The 19,055-nt window shown below is 35.1% G+C and overlaps 1 protein-coding gene across 1 annotated transcript in view; it reads right to left on the bottom strand.

Annotated features, from left to right (window-relative positions):
* GSTCD (glutathione S-transferase C-terminal domain containing) overlaps window positions 1-19,055 on the bottom strand; it is a 35,766-nt gene that overhangs the window by 7,726 nt on the left and 8,985 nt on the right. The window contains exons 3-9 of the mRNA XM_015831661.1: window positions 17,515-17,769; window positions 16,788-16,881; window positions 7,961-8,076; window positions 7,242-7,286; window positions 4,603-4,731; window positions 3,979-4,112; window positions 2,013-2,043 (exon numbers count right to left, since the gene is read on the bottom strand). Coding sequence (XP_015687147.1) covers window positions 2,013-2,043; window positions 3,979-4,112; window positions 4,603-4,731; window positions 7,242-7,286; window positions 7,961-8,076; window positions 16,788-16,881; window positions 17,515-17,769 — 804 coding nt within the window. The remainder of the gene's footprint in view (window positions 1-2,012; window positions 2,044-3,978; window positions 4,113-4,602; window positions 4,732-7,241; window positions 7,287-7,960; window positions 8,077-16,787; window positions 16,882-17,514; window positions 17,770-19,055) is intronic.

Genomic DNA, 19,055 nt, shown 5'->3' with positions numbered 1-19,055 from the left:
GATGCTGTTTCTTCTGTTCTCCATCTGAGCTTGGAGCACTTAGAGCAGGGGTTTCAAACTCGTAACGTCACGTGACATGTCACGATGTATGCGACTTTTTCCACCATTGCTGGAGCTGGGGTGGGCACAGTTTTGGCATGACGCATCTGGCCCGTGGGCCGGCAGTTTGACACCCCTGACTTAGAGGAAAGAAATACTCATGTGCGTATGCTGTTTGTCGACTTCAGTTCAGCATTTAACACAATCATTCCTCAGCATCTAGGCCCTTTAGGCTTTAATACTCCTTTGTGCAACTGGATTTTTGATTTTCTTATTGATAGGCCCCAGTATGTGTGAGTTGGGACTAATATTTCTAACACTATTTTCTTGGGCACAGGTTCTCCTCAGCAACCATATTGTGAAGTATGCTGACGATATAATAGTAGTGGGCCTTATTCAAGATGTGCTTACCGCAAGGAGGTAGAGGTTTGGTGAACTGGTGTAAGAAAAACACCAGTGAAGCAGGCACAGCAGCACCTGCATTTTCTGCGTCGCATGAGAAAAGTACATCTTCCTTCCCCTATCCCACTTTCTAGAGGGACGACCGAGAGCATCCTGTCATATTGTATTACAGTCTGGTTTGGAAGCATCACTGCTTCAATCAGGAAGGCAGTGCAGAGAGTGGTGAGGATGGCTGAAAAGATTATTGGCAGTTCCCTCCCTTCCATCCAGGACATAGCACATAAGTATTGCTTGAGCAGGGTCTGTAAGATTGTGTGGGACACTACACATCCTCTTCACAACCTGTTTTCCTTGTTACCTTCTGGGAGGAGGCTTTGTGGTATCCAAAGCAGAACATTCAGATTCAGTCAGTTTTGTTCCATACAGTATTAACCTTGTGAACTCTCAAACTTCCTCTTTCCGCTATGCATTCAAATGGACAGTGATTAATATTTATATGTATTTATATGTAAGGGTATAGGTATATACATATGCAGTATATAGCCTGTTTATATGTATATTATGTAGGTGTACACTTTTGAGAGCAAGCAACAGATTTTCATTTTTAATGTGTGCCAATGTATCCACAGTAAAAAAATGACTATAAAGGTTATCTTATAACAGTTGCACATAAAAAAATATCAGTACTTCTCAGATATTTTATTAGGAAAGGTGTTATGAACTGAGTCTGTGAGTCCTGATGCAGTATGGCAGGACTTGAGCCATAATTTCAGTGATCCCTTGTCCACAGGGCCACAGTCTCAACTCAGATAGTATATTTTTGTGTATTGGCCCTCCAATACAAAATGCACTGTGGGAAGTACGTTGCAGTGGACTAAAGTTAATGCCCTTCAGATTTTTGGAATGGTTATTTGATATAAATACCTCGCTGCTTTAAAAGGGGATCATTAATATGTTATATTTAGCTCTTTAAATAAGGATTTGAAGTACAACTCCAAATACTGTAATATTAAGTTGAGAGATACTTATTAAGAAATTATCACTGTCCAATTTCAATCTGGAGAGAAGACCAGGAGGGAAACATATGGAAACAGAATGAATGTTAAAACAGGAAACTGTTTCAAAGATGCAGATCTGTATCTGGCCTAATACTACTGGATGGGCTCAGACTGTCTCCAGACATATTTCAGATACCATAGAAGACATTAGAAACCTCCTATTTAACAGCTATTCTTTGTATGTACAATTGATGGATGGACATAGTTTTTTTTACACTGGAACTAAAGGTTTTTTTGGCCCATGTTTAAATTCTTAATAGCCATTTTAAGTTCTATTTTATGATCTGCCTTAGAGAGTCTTAGATTTGAAAAACAAGATAAAAAAATAAATTAAAAATAAATTTATATTTACTAAATGTTTATTCCATTAATAAAAGGAGAAAAACACATAAGCCTTTTAAGTTTGCTATTCTGATATATTTTTAATGGGAGATTTGTTTTACAGTAAAACTAAACTAAACAAGAAAGATACGTAGAATGAAATTCTAAACCCAAAGTTTATATTTTCCTTACCTTATATGACAGCACTTTCTTGAACAGATGGCTATAATAGAAAAGAAGATCTTATTTTAAATGCTCAACAAATTCTTAATCAAGTGATTATGTTGTTGCACATAGTGTAAGAAAGAAGCACCCAAAACAGATTTTATTTAGAACCTATCCTCTAAAAACAGATTAGTAGTTCAGTTTGTTTTGAACAATGTTGCATTCTTAAGAACTTAGTTTGGAAGTGTTCCTGAAAAAAACAGGAATACTTTAGAATAGTTGCACTTATTGCCTTATCTTTCCATAGCTATACATGCATGATAACATCTGCAAGAATACATTCTCCAGAGATTGCAACAGAAGAGTCTGGAGAGGAAAATTAAAAAAAACAAGTGAAATGACTGGCTATGCAAATGGTGTTGACAGGGAAAAGGGTTTGGGGGACCATAATCTCAATTATCTAAATAATGGACTGCTGGCACAAGGTCTAACAACTTACAAGAACTGGTTAAAAAATTACTTAAGAGTACAAGTCTGATCAGAAGAGCTTTAAACTGAATCCTGGGATGGGGTGGGTTAAAAATGTGAATATCTGTAACTCAAGTTAAATATTTAGGTGCTGTAGAAGGAACAAAAGTAATAAAGTATTCACTCCTGTTTAGAAATCCAAATGAATGAATGTAACAAGGCTATAGAGGCCATCTTGGTTAAAATAAGTGGAAGAACAAATATGCTTAGAGGGTGCTGCAAAGCACAAGGAAGTGTGTTATATAAGTCTAAGTGCTATTGCTATTATTGTTCTTGGTGTCTCCAAATGTCTACCTATTCAAAAGGAAAATGTGACCAACACCTTTTAAAATAAATCTCAAATCGTTTAAAGAGTAATAAAAGGATTTCAACCATCCAGACATCTGTTGGGAGTCTATGGTCATTCCACAAAATTCTTGACTTGTCTTATGAACAGATTTTTTTTTTCAGGGGGAGGAAGACTCCTAACTTCATACCAACTAACAGGGAAAACTTTGCAGGAAGTAATAGTAGGAGGAACATAGGAAGAAGGTGACCATGTAATGTTGGGGTTCTTAATTTTAAGGAAAATTAAAGCTTAATATAGTCAAATGGGAGATACACCTCACTGGTAACACTACATGTGGAAAACATCTTGTAGTTGCAAATAAATGGAGTTTAAGTGAGCAAAGTGACATGGCTGAAAGAAAAAGAGCAATGTAATTTTAGCCTGTCTCAACAGAAGAATTTCCAAATAGCAGGAAGGAATATTCTACCATATTCTACAATGATCAAACCACACTTTAAATATGCCTAGTTCTAGGCATCACACTTTAAGAAGGATTAGAACAAAAGGTTCTCAGAAGGAATGATCAGAGGATCTTGTAAGTGTCCTACGAGACTTAGAAGAAATTGGGCCTGTTTAGCTTTGAGAAGACAATGGAAGGATAGCCTGCACTCTTCATAAATATGAAAATATATCACAAAGAGAGACAGGATCTGTTGGTTCTTATTGTAGGATCCAGATGAACAGATTTAAGTTACAGAAAGACAGAATCCAACTGAAACTTAGAAAAAGATTTCTCAAAAATAAGACCAGTGAGCTACACAGATCGTTCAAGTGAAATCAGACATTTATCGGGATGCTTTAATCGAGATTTCACCATTGAGGAGGAGGATGGATTTCATAAACAAAATGACTTTTTCCAATTGTATGTTTCGGGATTCTATGATTTGGGACTATGTATTTCTTTTCTACATAATACAGCACTAGTAACTTGCATTTTTCTTAAGTAACACAGCCTGAAATATTTTGATATAATTTGTAAGCAACTTTAAATATTTTAAAATATCAGCTGTTAAACATAATGTTTGGATTTGCTGTTTTCTCTATTATGTGAGAAAGTTTTTATCACCGTACCCAAAATGCAGTTTCAGATGTTGGGTAAAATGCTATAAATTTTAACATATTGGAAAAGCAACTGACCTTCGTGGAAATACAAACTTGGATGTATTCTGTATGAAACCATAACAGCAAGGAGAGATAACAAATGCTGCACCAACTTTGATGCAGTGTTCAATAACCATGTCCGTTGCCACACCGCAAGCATGCAGTGCCACCTGCAAAAAGAAACTCTAAATATTTATTTGTTCAATTTCTATGGCTGCCCATCTCAGTCAGTGACTCAAATTTGAGTAGAATACACTGTCCCATTACCAAACTTCTATGAGAAATAAAGGCTTTCTATTCATATTCCACAAAATTAAAGAGTGCATTAAGCATATTTGAAAGGTGCACTGAATAAGAGAGGGAAGCATCTCTTTTTTTTGTCAGTGATAAGTGTTTCTATGAATGAAAGCATATAATGAATACTGCTCATTAAGGAACCAATCATTCCCATGTCATTTTCTGAACAGCTGAGTTATCTATTGGAACATCAGCTTTTGTTAATTGTGATTTTTATTATTCATACTCAGTTAGAAAAAAATGTTATAGAAATTGGCATGAGAATAAATGTCAACATTAACTCAAAACTTTTTTCCCTAAATGAAAATTATTTTAAGATAGTATCTTTAGTTTTTCAAGTGCAAACAAGGTAAAATAGCTTACCCCAATATTAAAACTTCCTTTAAAATTGTCCATGTTCGCTTGGATGAACCAAATATTATGTAATCCTAATTCATCACTTCTTTTTTCGGCACATAGGAGTGACTGTTCTTTATTTTCAACCAAAATTATCTACATTAAAAAAGAAAAAGAAAAAAAAATAATCCTGGTCAATTTCTGGATTAAAAAACAATACATATATTTTGCAATGAAAAGACTGAAGAGCTTGCATAAAGTTTCCTTGAACAGAAATATTTCCATTATAAACATAAATGAAATGCAATTAAGCTTGACTTGAAATAGTTCTTTTTAAAAATGCATTGTTCTGGGCATGTTACAAAAACCAGATATGTCATTAAACTAAAATCTTACTGTTTCATAGTGAAAAATTATACTAATTCTAAAAAAAGGAGTTTCTAACCAAACACTGATAAAGCAATATAACCATGATGGTAGACCCTCCAGTTAAAAAATGGCAGTGTATTTCCTAGGGTCAAAAGGTTAAAGAATATTCTAGTTGCAGTTCTAAAAACCTAGTATTCATTCTTGTGAGCAGTTATTATTGTGCAGTGACATCCAAGTCTGTTGTAATAAACATAGTATATGTGCCAATCCTACAAAGTTTTTATCCAGTTAGCTTATAAAAACAAAGATTAGATGTTTGCTAGTTATTATATGCACTGTCTTTAATATCAAGCATCCATGACCACATTTGTACCAGATGGGCCCAGTTGAAATCATTGTCACATTTTGCAGAACTTTGCAACTGCAATTCCCAAAATAATTTGTGAGCAGGCCTCTCTGGTTCATTTTCAAGTATTTGGAAACAAGATGTTTTTTTCAGGTTCATTTGCAGGCTTCAGAATGATTTAACACAGATTTCCAAGGGAAAATCTTTCCGAGGTTTAAGACAGAGAGACATATTGCTCATAGAGGAGCAGCACAGTTCTACAACTGTGAATCAGTAATTAAATCATAGTATTTCGCAGATAACACTTCTATATTTGAGGATACTGAATAAAAACAGAGATTTATGTTTAAAAAAACTTCTGGGTTCTTTTTACAGTTACAAAACTATTACATGTTTTCCATTACTGTAAAAGTTCAAAAATTAAACTAGAATCAAGATTTCCAATTTGCCAACAGATTTGGGATTATGTAACGTTTTGAAATGAATTTATGCTAAAACATATTCAGGCCATTGCTTTAGCATTTTTATCAGATTTATATAAATTTATTTAAATGTTTTACAAGTATCATGTAGGATACACAATGATATGATATTTTATAATAATTGTAGAAGTTGTATAATAATTGTAAAAGTCTAAAAGCAAATTAGAATATAGTCAGAGAAAGATCCAACTCAAGTTTAATAAAGCACAACATAAAGGAAGGACACTGACACACTGGACCACTTCCAAATTTAAGATGTTAAAGGGTACAAAAGGAAAAATTTACAACTAATGTCGCAAAGCTGCTTTTCCAAAAGGCAACTGGATTTTCTTGGTTTTTTTCTTGAAAACATTTCACTTCTCATTCAAGAAGCTTCTTCAGTTCTCAATGATTAGTTAAATGTTTTCAAGGAAAAAAAACAAGAAAGTCTGATTGCCTTTTGGAAAAGCACCTCTGGGACAACCATGATCTGGATGACTAAAAATCTGCATAGACTTTTAGAAGTAAAGGTTGGAGGCAATGGATATATTTAGCCTGACATCCTCCCTCGCGGAAAAAAAGACTACAAGGAGACTTGATATCTGCAGTAAAGTATATGAAGAGGCGTCCTGGAAAAAAAGCTGGGCAGAATGTCTCCAAAAGACAGGACAATAAACAGTTCATTAAAATTAGAACCAAAATGGGGAATTTTTGGTGCTCTCTGAGCTTGGTTGCTTGCCTGCAGATGTTTCACTACCCAACTAGGTAACATCATCAGTGCTAGTGTGAGGTTTGCTTTTTTATATATACAGCAGCATACTCTGCTAGTGTTGTTGAAGGTGTGTGGTTTTCTCCTTGGTAGTTCCTTGACAGCAGGGAAGCAGTATTTTTTTGTGCATATTGTATTTACAAGCACATAGACCGTTGCTCCAGGTTGTGAGAGGAGTAATTCCCCCAAGTTTTATTAGAGAATCTTCTGAGCTTGTTCTAATATTTCTAATTAATTAATTATTAAACTGATATCTTCCCACAATTAGATGGTCATTTGTGGATAAGATCTTCCATATTTAGGCTAACCTAAATGTTACCTTTGCTTTGGGCCTAGATATATTAATTTAGTCTTTTTCACTCACTATTTACAGGAATTACTTTAAATGGGAACTATGAAGAGGCATAAAAATATATGTTCTCACAAACATTATTATTTTGTTATTTTTTTAAAAAATATAGAAAGCTGAAAATATAATCAGGGAGCTGCTTTTATGACCAAATTTCCTTCATAGGAAGATTATTTTTTTTTTCTTAGAAATAATTTTCTAAAAACTTGAAGTATTGTTATTGAAGGATGGTACATTATGATCAGTTAAAAAAATATATCCGGAAAAAGGTGAATAGGTATTTGAAAAACATACTACAGCATATAAGCCACCCGTATCTAATTGCATATTTGAAATTTTGAATTGCCAATATTTATTTCATTGGTACTTTACCTGGCACAGTGGTAAAATATAAGCAAGAACAATTCCAACATGGCCCTGTTCAAGACAAGAAATGAAGAAGTAAATCTTAATTCTACACAGCCACTGCTTTACAACTGGAAGTGTGCTTAAAATGGAAAATATACTTTATTTTGAATGTAAAATAAATTGCAGAAGTTCCAGAAGAATTTTGGATTAGCCATGGTTCATCATAAAAAACACATCCGTTATGGTTATTCCGGGTTTTAAGGAAACAAAATCTGGATGGATCCCAAAGTGATTTTACAGGATAAGTAAGGTAAGGCTGGTGTGCCTGGGACTTCTCCCTCTCAGCGCATCACCTTTCTCTGGCCTTCTTAAGAGTCTCTTCCTTCACCCAGACACTCACTGTGCCAATATACTGGCCTGTGCACTTGTTCCTTTGGGCAATGATCTTTTACTGTGTATTTCCATATCACTTCTGCTCTGAACCTCAGAACAACCTCTGTCTCTGAAAAAAGTACACACTTTTGTTCCATGTATGGATTGAGAGATGTATGATTCAGATGGGCATTGAAACCTGTGGCACAGGTATGGAACATTTTGCATATCCTTACATGCAATGTATTGCAACAAAATATCAACAGACACATGAAAGTCAATGAACCTCTAATTTGTTTGCCTCTGTCTTGTAGGCTGGTGGTATACTTGTATATGTGAAAAGTAATTGAGATTGTAATTTACTACATTACCCCACCACTGCAAAAATCCACAATTACATCTCCAGGCTTAGACAGTTTTGTCACTAAAGCTATTAGGTTGTTCAGCTGCTGCTGTTTCCTCAAAGCACGATCAGCAGACATCTTTCCTAAGAATGAGAAAAAGAAATATAAACTGACTGAGAAAAAAAAACCTGTTTCTTTTAAAAATCAATTATTTAACTACTTATTCTGATTTGCAACTGATTTATTTTTAAAGTTTAGCAGCAGTAGTTCTGATTTCAAATGGTGAAAAGAGGAGAAAAGAACAAACTCGCTTACACCATAAGTCAGTTTTCCAAATAAGCGTCGGTTCTCTGACACATCCATGTAATTACTTTGCCAAAACAAAAGTAGTTTGCCACTGCATTGTTCCAAGGTATTTACTGACTCCCAGTCTAGTCTACATCCTTATTATTTTTTGTAGAATCCCCACAAAAATACTAAGTGTAATCCCGACTGGCATTTTGAGATCCAGTAAAGTTGACAGAACTTCTCTCTACTATCCTGGTTTCATCTGACAAAGTAATCTGATACTACAATAATCTGCACAGTATAAGTTTATATATGTGCATTCAGATTTACTAAGGATTAAATGTCAGCCTCTACCATTGTTGGTTCCTTATGCAACATTCAAAAGTCACAAAATGCGCTACACAGCAGATTACAATATTTTCTATCTCATTTTAAACAAAAAAATGTTTGTTCATTAAAATGAAGGTCCAATTCACTTTGATTTCTTTTATTCAAGAAATCCACAATCCACAATCAACAAGAAAACCAGAAATTATTTATCTCCAGCAGAGGCCACACTCGGCATAAGTTCTTTTTAATTGAAGAAGCCAAGTTTTAGCTGTATCAAGGTTTGCATGAAGCAAAATAGTCCACACTTAATTATAATCACTCCACTGAAGCTTATGTTTCAGACATGAGGCTTACAGCACTATTGAACAATAATGTCTTACAAAAAGATCCTCAGAAAAAGATGGAAAGGATATATTTGGGTTCGTCCAACTATCGTGTTTCCCTGAAAGTAAGACCCGGACTTATATTATTTTTGCCTCCAAAAGAGGCATTAGGTCTTACTTTCGGGCGGTGTCTCATATTTTCCATGACATCTGCCTCGCCTTGCGGTGGCAGCACTAACAGCCCCATCCAAAAGTTCAGTCAGACCTTCCAACTTCACAAGATTTTTTTTTCCACAAGAAATTGGAAGGTCTGACTGAACTTTTTTTTAGTCTCACTCCGTTTCCCTGCAGCAGGAGAAAAACGCGCCAGAGCTGGAAAGGTTAGTGAAGAATTTTTTTTGCTTTCGGGAAGAGGGAGGAGCTGGGCAATGGTGCGCCAAGCTCTATAGCAGCGCTAGGAGAAGCGGCAGGAAACAGGGCTACCATTTCGAGAACGGAGAAGGGAGATGCGGGCGATGCAGGGCAGCAAGCAAGTGCTCTTCTCTGCTCTGCCTCGCTGCGCAGAGCCATTCCCCTCCCCGTTCTCTTCAGTGGCGGTGACGGAGGGCTAGCGGAGGGAGGTGGAGGTCACAGCACAAGCCATAGGAAAGTTGATGGAGAAGGTGGCGGCTGCTGCCAGGCAGGTGATCTGTGGAGCGGAGCATGAAGAAAGCCCCTCCAGCGGCGCACAGTGGCAGCGGAGCCTTTCAATGTCATTCCCTCCTGGCTCCAAAACAACAGACGGGGACTAGGTTTACCTCGCCCACTCTCCGTATGGTAGCATGGCAGTCCAGCTTGGGAGGGGAGTGAAAGAGAGCAAGGAATGGCCTGGCTGGGGGGGCCCTGAAGGAAGCGGGTGCGGGGGACGTGGGGCAGCTCCATCCCCTCACCTTGCTGGTAGCGGCGTGATGTGCCAAGCAGCCTCCTGCCCCATTGCGGCAGCCAGGAGGGACGGAGTGGGCAGGGTCATAATTAGGGCTTATTTTTGAAGTAGGGCTTATATTAGGCCCACCCCCACAAATCAGGATAAGTCTTTTTTTCGGAGTGGGGTTTATTTTGGGGGGAAACACGGTATCTATTTCATATCCTTGTCACTGTTGTTGTAGCAATCAGCATATTATAGAATATAATTCAAAATTATTTATTTTAAAAATGCATTGTCTTGAGGCAGCAGAACCAATGAATAGTATAAAACAGATTTTAAATTCCTATAAATACAAATCTGATAAAATATTAGAGTCAGATTAAAAACAATGGCAACAGCAACAGTAGATTAAAAAAAAATCCTCACAGAGCAGCCTCAATAGGTTTTCTTTTTTCTTCTACTGGCTTTATGAAATGCTAACCTTTTACTATGTTTGGCAGTGTTCCACAAATGGCTATAACTTATTGCAAAACATAGCCCGTATTTATTGTTTAGATTTTTGTGAAAAGCAGAATTTTCCTTCACAAACATTCAGCGATTTAGACAACGACCTTCAACAGGAACTGTAATTTAAATCATAAGAATAAAAATCAAACTTGCATATTAAAAGAATAATCTGTGCCCTAAGAAAAAACATTTTACTTCTGTAATTCCTTTTGCTTTAACTTGTCATGCAAGAACAACAGCAAATACATCTGAGTTAACTATATGTTGTGACTATCTTTAACAATTTGGCAAATATCCCTTAGACTGCTACCTCACCTCCTAAGTATGGAAGAGGGACCATGAAAGACAATTGATGCTTGAAAAGTTGATTTAAAAGGCGCCTAAAGGCAGGACGAGAAGCAACGGGTGGAAACTGATCAAGGAGAGAAGCAACTTAGAACTAAGGAGAAACTTCCTGACAGTTAGAACAATTAACCAGTGGAATAACCTGCCTCCAGAAGTGGTGAATGCTCCAACACTGGAAGTTTTTAAGAAGAGACTGGACAGCCGTTTGTCTGAAATNTATTATTATTATTATTATTATTATTATTACTACAATGTGTCTGTTTTTCTTAACTCTTATTGTTTACTTTAGCTCTACTAGCCAAATTGCTTTCTATTAAAAAATACACGAGATGTTACTTTAATTATATACTTGTTATATATTTCCAGTGTTATGTCTGGACCATGGAGGCTTTTAAATAGGTTCAATCTATTTTCTAACTACTTTTCAGGGCACTAATCTAGACAGGATTGCTAAATGTTAACTGTAGGTATTTAAATTAATAATACATTCTGTTCTTTTAGATATTAGGACATGAACTACAAAAGAAAGTACCGTAACTATTTTGGAAGTTTATCTAGTTAGTTTAATATTCATTTTACATATTAAAATAAAGAGCTAAATTTGGTATTTGTTAATCTTTTTATAGTCTAAACTCGACAAGATACTGATAATCCCACTGACCTATTTCATATCAGAAACACAACACAGCAGAGACATTTTAATGCTTTCCCTAATGCTATTTCTAAATAAAAAATCCATTCCTTGAAGCTATTTTTTCCATTTTGTAAACTTAAAGGCAGTTTTGGAAACCAAACAAAAACAATCTACTTAGGTTTCCAGATCATTCTATTTTAAAGCACCATAACATTTAATCCTGCTTATACTGGAATAGCTAATATGAAAGACAGAATCAAACTTGCCAACTATGAGGTTACTGTGTGAACTTTTGCTGCAGTGCTTATGAATAATAAAAAAAACAGCAGGAAATTGTGTGACTACTATGAATACAATATGCCAAGATATTTTATTATCCTTAAAAGTAGTAGACATGAATAAATTGGAGTTATATCAAGGATTCAACTAGGTATTCACAATTATCCTGTACTTGCATTGCTATATTTGAAAAATTATAAAACTGAACTGTATTTGGGTAGACCCAGATACTTGCTTTCTCCAGTGCATGCGTTCTGGGGAACTGCTGTTATCTTACCTTAATGAAACTTTAACAATAATAACAAAACAACAATCCACCTAAATGCAGCATCCATCAAGCTTTTGTGCCCAATTGATAATGTTTAACAAAGGATAAAGTCAAACTCAAATAGCAGCTTTCAAGATGTCAGGTAACAAAATACCTCAAATAGCTGCAATAGATGTAATGACATGCCTAGGAAAAGAGATCCACAATTGTGTCAGTAGCGGACAATTGGAATAGAAGATTGTGCAAATATTTAATTTGACCAATATATTATATACTGTGATAAAATTGATATGTCTTAGTAATAAATAGGTAGGACATAAAAATGTAATGTGCCTATGAAAAAAGGCAATGGCTTATTCTGGGTTCAATAAATGTTTTTATCATTTTTAGCTGCGATAACTGCTCCAAATGTTTCCTATAATTGATTATTATTTTCTCACAACACAGCAAAAAAATTCATGTTGCAGAATCTCCCTTCATTTCATTCTCATAAAAACAAGTCTGAGATAGGCTGGATTAAGGGATTGTCATTGGCCCCAAATTACTCAATATATTTTTGTGGTTAAAGGTGGACTTGAACCTATTTTTAAAGTTAATCCTTCAGCAATGTTATTAATTTAAAAATTGTGTTATCTCTTGGATACAGGTATGTATTTATACTTTCCTGCTAACTATTTTAGTACATTAAAAAATCTTAATCACTATATCCTATTATTGATGTAATTTATCTTTATTGAAAAATATACTGATGAATATAAAAAATTGTTTATAGCACGCTGGCTAAGGGATTCTGGGAGTTGAAGTCCACAGGTCATAAAAGGGCCAAGTTTGAAGACCCCTGGTTTATAGGAATCTTCAAAATGTATTTTTGTGACACTGCAATAATTAATTACTTTTCTCTTGGCTTGATCTTGATCCTATTTTCAATTTGGAATTATTTTTTTTCCTTTTTGCTTCCTGGATACAGTTCTCTCTGGTGGTGTTATTTATATTTACTATATGTGATACATTACAAGAAGTTAGAGGGTACAGTTAGGGAAGACACATGTCATGTCACCACCCTTTACAATTCTTTGCATGCTTGAAGACAAAGGGTGCTGACATTTATCAGCTTTTTCTTGCTGCAACAGATGTGAAATTTGCTTGATCAAAAATTCCTTGGGAGCTCTACCTGAATCAGTATCATACAGTCTACTACATGCTGTGCTATTAGGATAGCTGCTTCATTTTATTCTACTAACCTAAGGATTTCTGATGCTTTTTCTTCCAATTCCACCAAAATGTAATGCCGGAACACTTAATAATCCATAAGTGTGATAAAATGCATGTTGGAAGGCATTTCTGAAGCACACTGTCAGCTTATATTATGTTTTGAAAGGTTTTAGTTTTAACAAGAGAAATGGTTGGGATTATGCTTAGTACAGTTAAAGATACTTATTTAAAAATGACCAGCTACTTTACAAAAATATGTGAATATCTATTTTAAATATTTATATTTTATACTATCTGGAAGTAAATAACTTTTCTAAGGCTAACCATCTTTAATCTTTGTATATATAGTTGCCTAACTGTAAATTAAAATGATGAAAAACCTTATAGCAATGTTGCTTCTTCAGAATCTGCTAATAAATTTGATGAAATTGAATTTATATTATCAGATAATATAATTTTTAATTTTTAACAGATTTTAAATCTGAAGGAAGAATGAAGATAAATGTCTAATGTTGTTAAACAGTGAACTGGTTCCAATTTGCATGTCTCAATTGGGATAGCTAAACCTGCTACAAAGGCAGATGGAAACAATAAACAACTCCAGCAGATGTGATTTCCTTTATCTCTGTTTTAACTCTAAATTCCTGAAGACCAACATATAATGACAGCGTGCCAAAATAGAGCCTATAATGGAGACTTTGCTGATTTCCTGGCTGTGATAAATGAAGCAAAAAAGTATATCTATAATCAAGATATATATTTATAATATTTTAGATCTATATTTCATATTTTATATATTTATCGCTTGTCCTTTTTAATGAAAATGTGATGTGAATGTGCCATATGATAAATAATATACCGTAAGATAATAAATATACTGTTCTCCTGCCAAAATAATCTAACTGGCTTTAAAGTTCAATTTAATCATTTTTAAACAAAAATCTAAAAATCATAATTAGATTGTCATGTTCTGTCAAAGCAATTAGAGGCCTCCAACGTGGTCAAAGTCCTTCTGACAATCAATCATGAGGTATGAAGTGAGGGTGGTACACAACTTGCTGAACTTCAACATGTTTTTACCTTCCTGAGAAAAGAAAAAAACTTACAGATCACAAGGAACTTAGTTGAAGTCAACGATTCTTGACTTTCCATTTAGTTTGGAAAACTTGCTCAATCAAGTGTTTAGAAATAGCCACCACCACAACAACATTTATACTAGCTGTCCTGTAATCTAATTAAAACCACTAAGAGGAGGAACACTTGCTCTTATATAAAGTGTACAAACTTGCCAAGGTTTCCCTGATTGATGAGTTATGATCCTTATCTAGGATATAAACAAAAAGAGCCATTCAGGGAGATTCACACTATTTATGATGTGTTAACACAGTGGTTCTCAACCTTTTTAATGCCGCGACCCCAACCGGTCGTAAGTCGAGGACTAAACCGGTCGTAAGTCGAGGACTAAACCGGTCGTAAGTCGAGGACTACACAACCGGTCATAAGTCGAGGACTAAACCGGTCGTAAGTCGAGGACTAAACAGGTCGTAAGTCGAGAACTACCCAACCAGTCGTAAGTCGAGGACTTTCCCTGCCTGGGAGCACTGCGCATGCGTGGTTCCGCCCCCTGCACCGGCCGAAGTGTAGCTGGCAAGCGGCAGAGACGGAGCAGGCCGACCACCAGCTGGCCCAGCCCAAGGGAGGTAAGGCACCTGCCGGAAAAGGGAAAAAAATGGCGGATAAAAAAATGGCGGACAGCCTTGCTTGGCGACCCCCGTGAAATGGTCGATCGACCCCAAATGGGGTCCCGACCCACAGGTTGAGAACCACTGTGTTAACAGAACTGCTAATGATTTTAAAGTAATTTATAGAGTTTCTGATCCATCTAAACTTAACACACATAGACTGTAGCTCATATGATGGGATTTTTCTCCATTTCCTTTTCTTACACACTCAAAATTTGCTCCACATGGTCCCCAACTCCACTGAAATAGGCTACAGAGGTACATAGAGTAAAGAGGGTGAAGAGGCGTCTCTCTTGATAATGATAGTATTCCGTGACTGGACGACTACCACTGGACATAATACAATGTTTTTATATACATGGTATCTATTGTGCTATAAGAAATCTGTATAATTTGTGCATAGAATTCCTTTGATACAGTTATAGAGCGCAACTCAATTTAGAATATTCATTGCATCATTTTAGAACACCTTTTCTTTTTAGGTATACATTTGCCATAATAAAGCAAAGTCTTAAAAACTATAGCCCAATAAGGAATAATTGAGTTTATTTAATTAATATATCACAAAAATCATACAACTCCTAGCAGATTACAATCAAAATATTAAAAAATAAATAAATTATCTCATGACTTTGAATCTTTCCATGCAGCATTTTTTCCTATCTTTAACTAATTCGAACTGTTTGCAGTTCTTTACATAATACAGGGTTAATCTTATCAGATGTATTTATCTTAGGAATAATTACAAGGAACAACTACAAGGAATAAGCCACTGTTTCTACATATTTTACTGCCCTCTAGCGGTCAACAAATGAGGCAAACTGGTAAGCAAACAAAAACAGCAATGATTTGTCCCAAAAATTCCAATAAAGAGAAATTTTATTTTCAAAAATTCTATAAATCTCTGAAAATTTACTACCTTACTTTGAAAGCTACAATTTTTTTTATTGTTTTCTTTGACTTAAGTCTATCTAAAAGTTATTCTAACCAAAGGTGTAAGCCTGATGCTCCTTTGAACCATCCACAAATGAGCATCCCACTTATGGTGGCTTCATTAAATTGTTAATAACAAGAATATTTTCAATTAACAGACCGTCCATTTTGGAAAACATAATGAACTTCACTAAGACCATAAGACAAAAAAATATCAAAAGCAAATGCTGTGAAACAGAAGTTTTACAGTCAGCCAATTATTATTTTTTAATTATAATGTGGTGGAATGTAGTAAGGAGGTTGATTCCCAGGAAGGAGGGGTGCATCCCAGATGAGTAAGAGGCAACTTAGCCCAGATCTTATGTGTGTGAGAGAGAGAGGATGAAGGTAACCTCTCCCTAATAGTTCACAAAGTAAATTGTAGATGCATATAGTAGAGTGTTTGGTCTGGCAAGATTTTATTTATTTATTTATTTATTTAATTTAATTTATATGCCGCCCTTCTCCCGACGGGACTCAGGGCGGCGCACAACATATTTAAAACAAAACATAAATACATTCCCCCCCCCAATAAAACCGAATTAAATCAAATCAAATCAATTTTGTCTACAGGTATGAAACATTAAAGAACTCAGCTTGGAAGAATCACTGCATGTCATTCTTGGGGCCTGAGAGATAAACAACTTTTTAATGCCTGTTAAAGAACCTGTACATAGAAATAAAATACACGGTGGAACATGAAAACAAAAACAAATACTTTTCCTAGATAAACTAATTGATTTGACTACGTGCCATCAGATTGTTTTTGACTATGTGGTTGCTTGGAATCGAAAATAACTTGATGGCATGTAATCAATCAATCATTTCATCTAAGAGCATTCTTAATAGGACACAATCATTATCCTATTTGTTTTCAAATATATTATTTATGGTTAATTAGTGGTCTCACTGCTAACAGCAACATCACATATTCTCTCAATTATTTAAAAAAATGTAATTTTTTCAAAATTCAGTTTATACGAGTGTGAAATCATCATTTCACAAATGAATGAAAAAAATATGATTCTATAGGAATATCAAGATCCTTGCCTTTTCCTGGATTGACTGCAGCAGGCAAACTGTCCCAATCTAGAGCCCATTTAGGGCAAGGATGAGGAGAAAACATTGCTTCAATCCCTTTTTCCTGCATTTCAAAGAAAAGAAATCATCAATTCGGAAATCTGCTAAAAAGTTCAAAGGACCCTATCTGTACAATATAAAGTATTATGCATTAATGATATCCTGATATTAGTTAAGTTTGAAACATAGGATTATTATAGACAAATTATGCCCTTGCTTTTATATCTATCAAAGTAGATGCCCCAGAAAAGATTTGCAGTTGAGCTAGCTAAAATTGGCATTGTTTTCTTACAACAGGAACCAAAACTTCTCCGTTCAAATCATCACTCAGCCATGAGTTACTCTTCAAAATATGTTTCTGCTTTATAAGATTTACAAATTAAGTTTAAATAAAATATTTTTACCACTTAAGATAGAAGTAATTATCTAATCAAGCAAATAATACATTTCTCCTCTTCCATTATAGTACAGAATTTCTAAAGCAACCCAAACTCAACCTATTTTCTGGTTAAAGTTTCACTGTCATTGATGCAGAAGCAAATTATTTTATTTTGCAGAGAATAATTTAAGAAAAAATTAAAAACATTGCAAACATGATAAAATATCAATTCTCCAAACTACTTTTATTGGTTAAGTTCTTAAAACATAAGGAAATATTTTTATAGTTAATATATCTAACCTATAAATAATTACCTACCATTAATTTTGTTATTGTTGGTCTTGGTCCACCTATAAACTGAATTTCCTCTGGAAAGTTTTCTGGCTCTTTAAAAGCTGAGAAAGTATTCTGCTGGCATTCATTTGGTAAAGGGTGTGATCGACAATTCAGTATATTTTTTATATTGCATTTGACACTGGCTTGCTTTATTCCAGGTACTTCTAGAACCCTTTTGTACCAGCTCAATACTAAAGGCAGCTGTAATACGTTATTTTGGTGTTTCTTCCAGGCAGCCTTAAAATGATAAATGAAAAGTTTTATGCACCATTTTGATGTACAAAGAATGCCTTTCGTACTGAATATATATATATTAGATGTACAATATATATAACTATGGATGTTGGTTTTCTTGATAGACATTCTCACATGGGATAATTCATGGCCAGCAATTTAGACAGTTTACAATTCCAAAGAAAACTGGAGATTTTGTACTCAATACTAATTAAATGTCTAGGACTCCAAAATATAAAAACACATTGAATTGCTTAAACCCTCCAATTATCAGAGTTACCAGAGCTATCAATTAATCTTCCTAAAAACACCATCATCATTCTTACTCTGCCTTACAACCCAACCTCCTCCCCCAAGTCCTGGTATGCCATCTCATGGTGTATGTGTATATGTTCCTCAGAGGGGTGATCAAAGTACACCCATACGATATGCCAAGAGTATATATTCCCAGTATATATTCAAACCAAAGGTGTGAAGGTCATCCCAGTTGCTCAGTCAAAGCAAGCAAGCACCTATACTGGGCAGCCGCCATATGGGAAGATTCTAGAGAAAGAGGATCACTTTAATAACAATGGCAAAGACATCTATCCATACTTCACTGGATAAAGCAATATTAAACCACTCCTGTATTTTTATCAGGAAAATCACATGCATAAATACAGGAAGTCCTCGACTTACAATAGTTCATTTAGTGACCATTCAAAGTTAAAACAGCACTGAAAAAGTGACTTATGATTGTTTTTCACACTTACGACCATTGCAGCATGTGATAGTCATGTGATCAAAATTCAGATGCTTAGCAACTGGTTCATATTTATGACGGTTGCAGGGTCCCAGGGTAATGTGATAACCTTTTACGACCTTCTGACAAGCAAAGTCAATGGGGAAGCCAGATTCACTTAACAACCGGTTACGAACATAACAAATGCAATGGTTCACTTAACAACTGTGACAAGAAAAACAATAAAATGGGGCAAACTCACTTCACCAATGTTTCAATTAGCAATATAAATTTTGGGCTCAATTGTGGTCGTAACTCAAGGACTATCTGCATTTTTGTTTCCTCCATGAGATACTTAAAGTAAGCTACCTTTCAGCACTTATCTTTATGCTGTATTTACATTTCATTGACTGTTTTGCTTTTGCAGGGGGTAGAGGTAGGGGGAAAACAAGGTAAACTTTTCTTAATTTAATAACTATTTTATTTTCCTATGGATCCAATTAGGCCTTTCCAAGCTAAAGTTACACAGACAGAATATGTTAATTTTGCAAAAAACATTGGTTGGAAT

Source organism: Protobothrops mucrosquamatus, unplaced genomic scaffold, assembly GCF_001527695.2.
Source record: "Protobothrops mucrosquamatus isolate PMUCROS unplaced genomic scaffold, P.Mucros_1.0 scaffold_4, whole genome shotgun sequence".
Taxonomy (NCBI): Eukaryota; Metazoa; Chordata; class Lepidosauria; order Squamata; family Viperidae; genus Protobothrops; species Protobothrops mucrosquamatus.
This window is presented reverse-complemented; position numbering and strand designations above follow the sequence as displayed.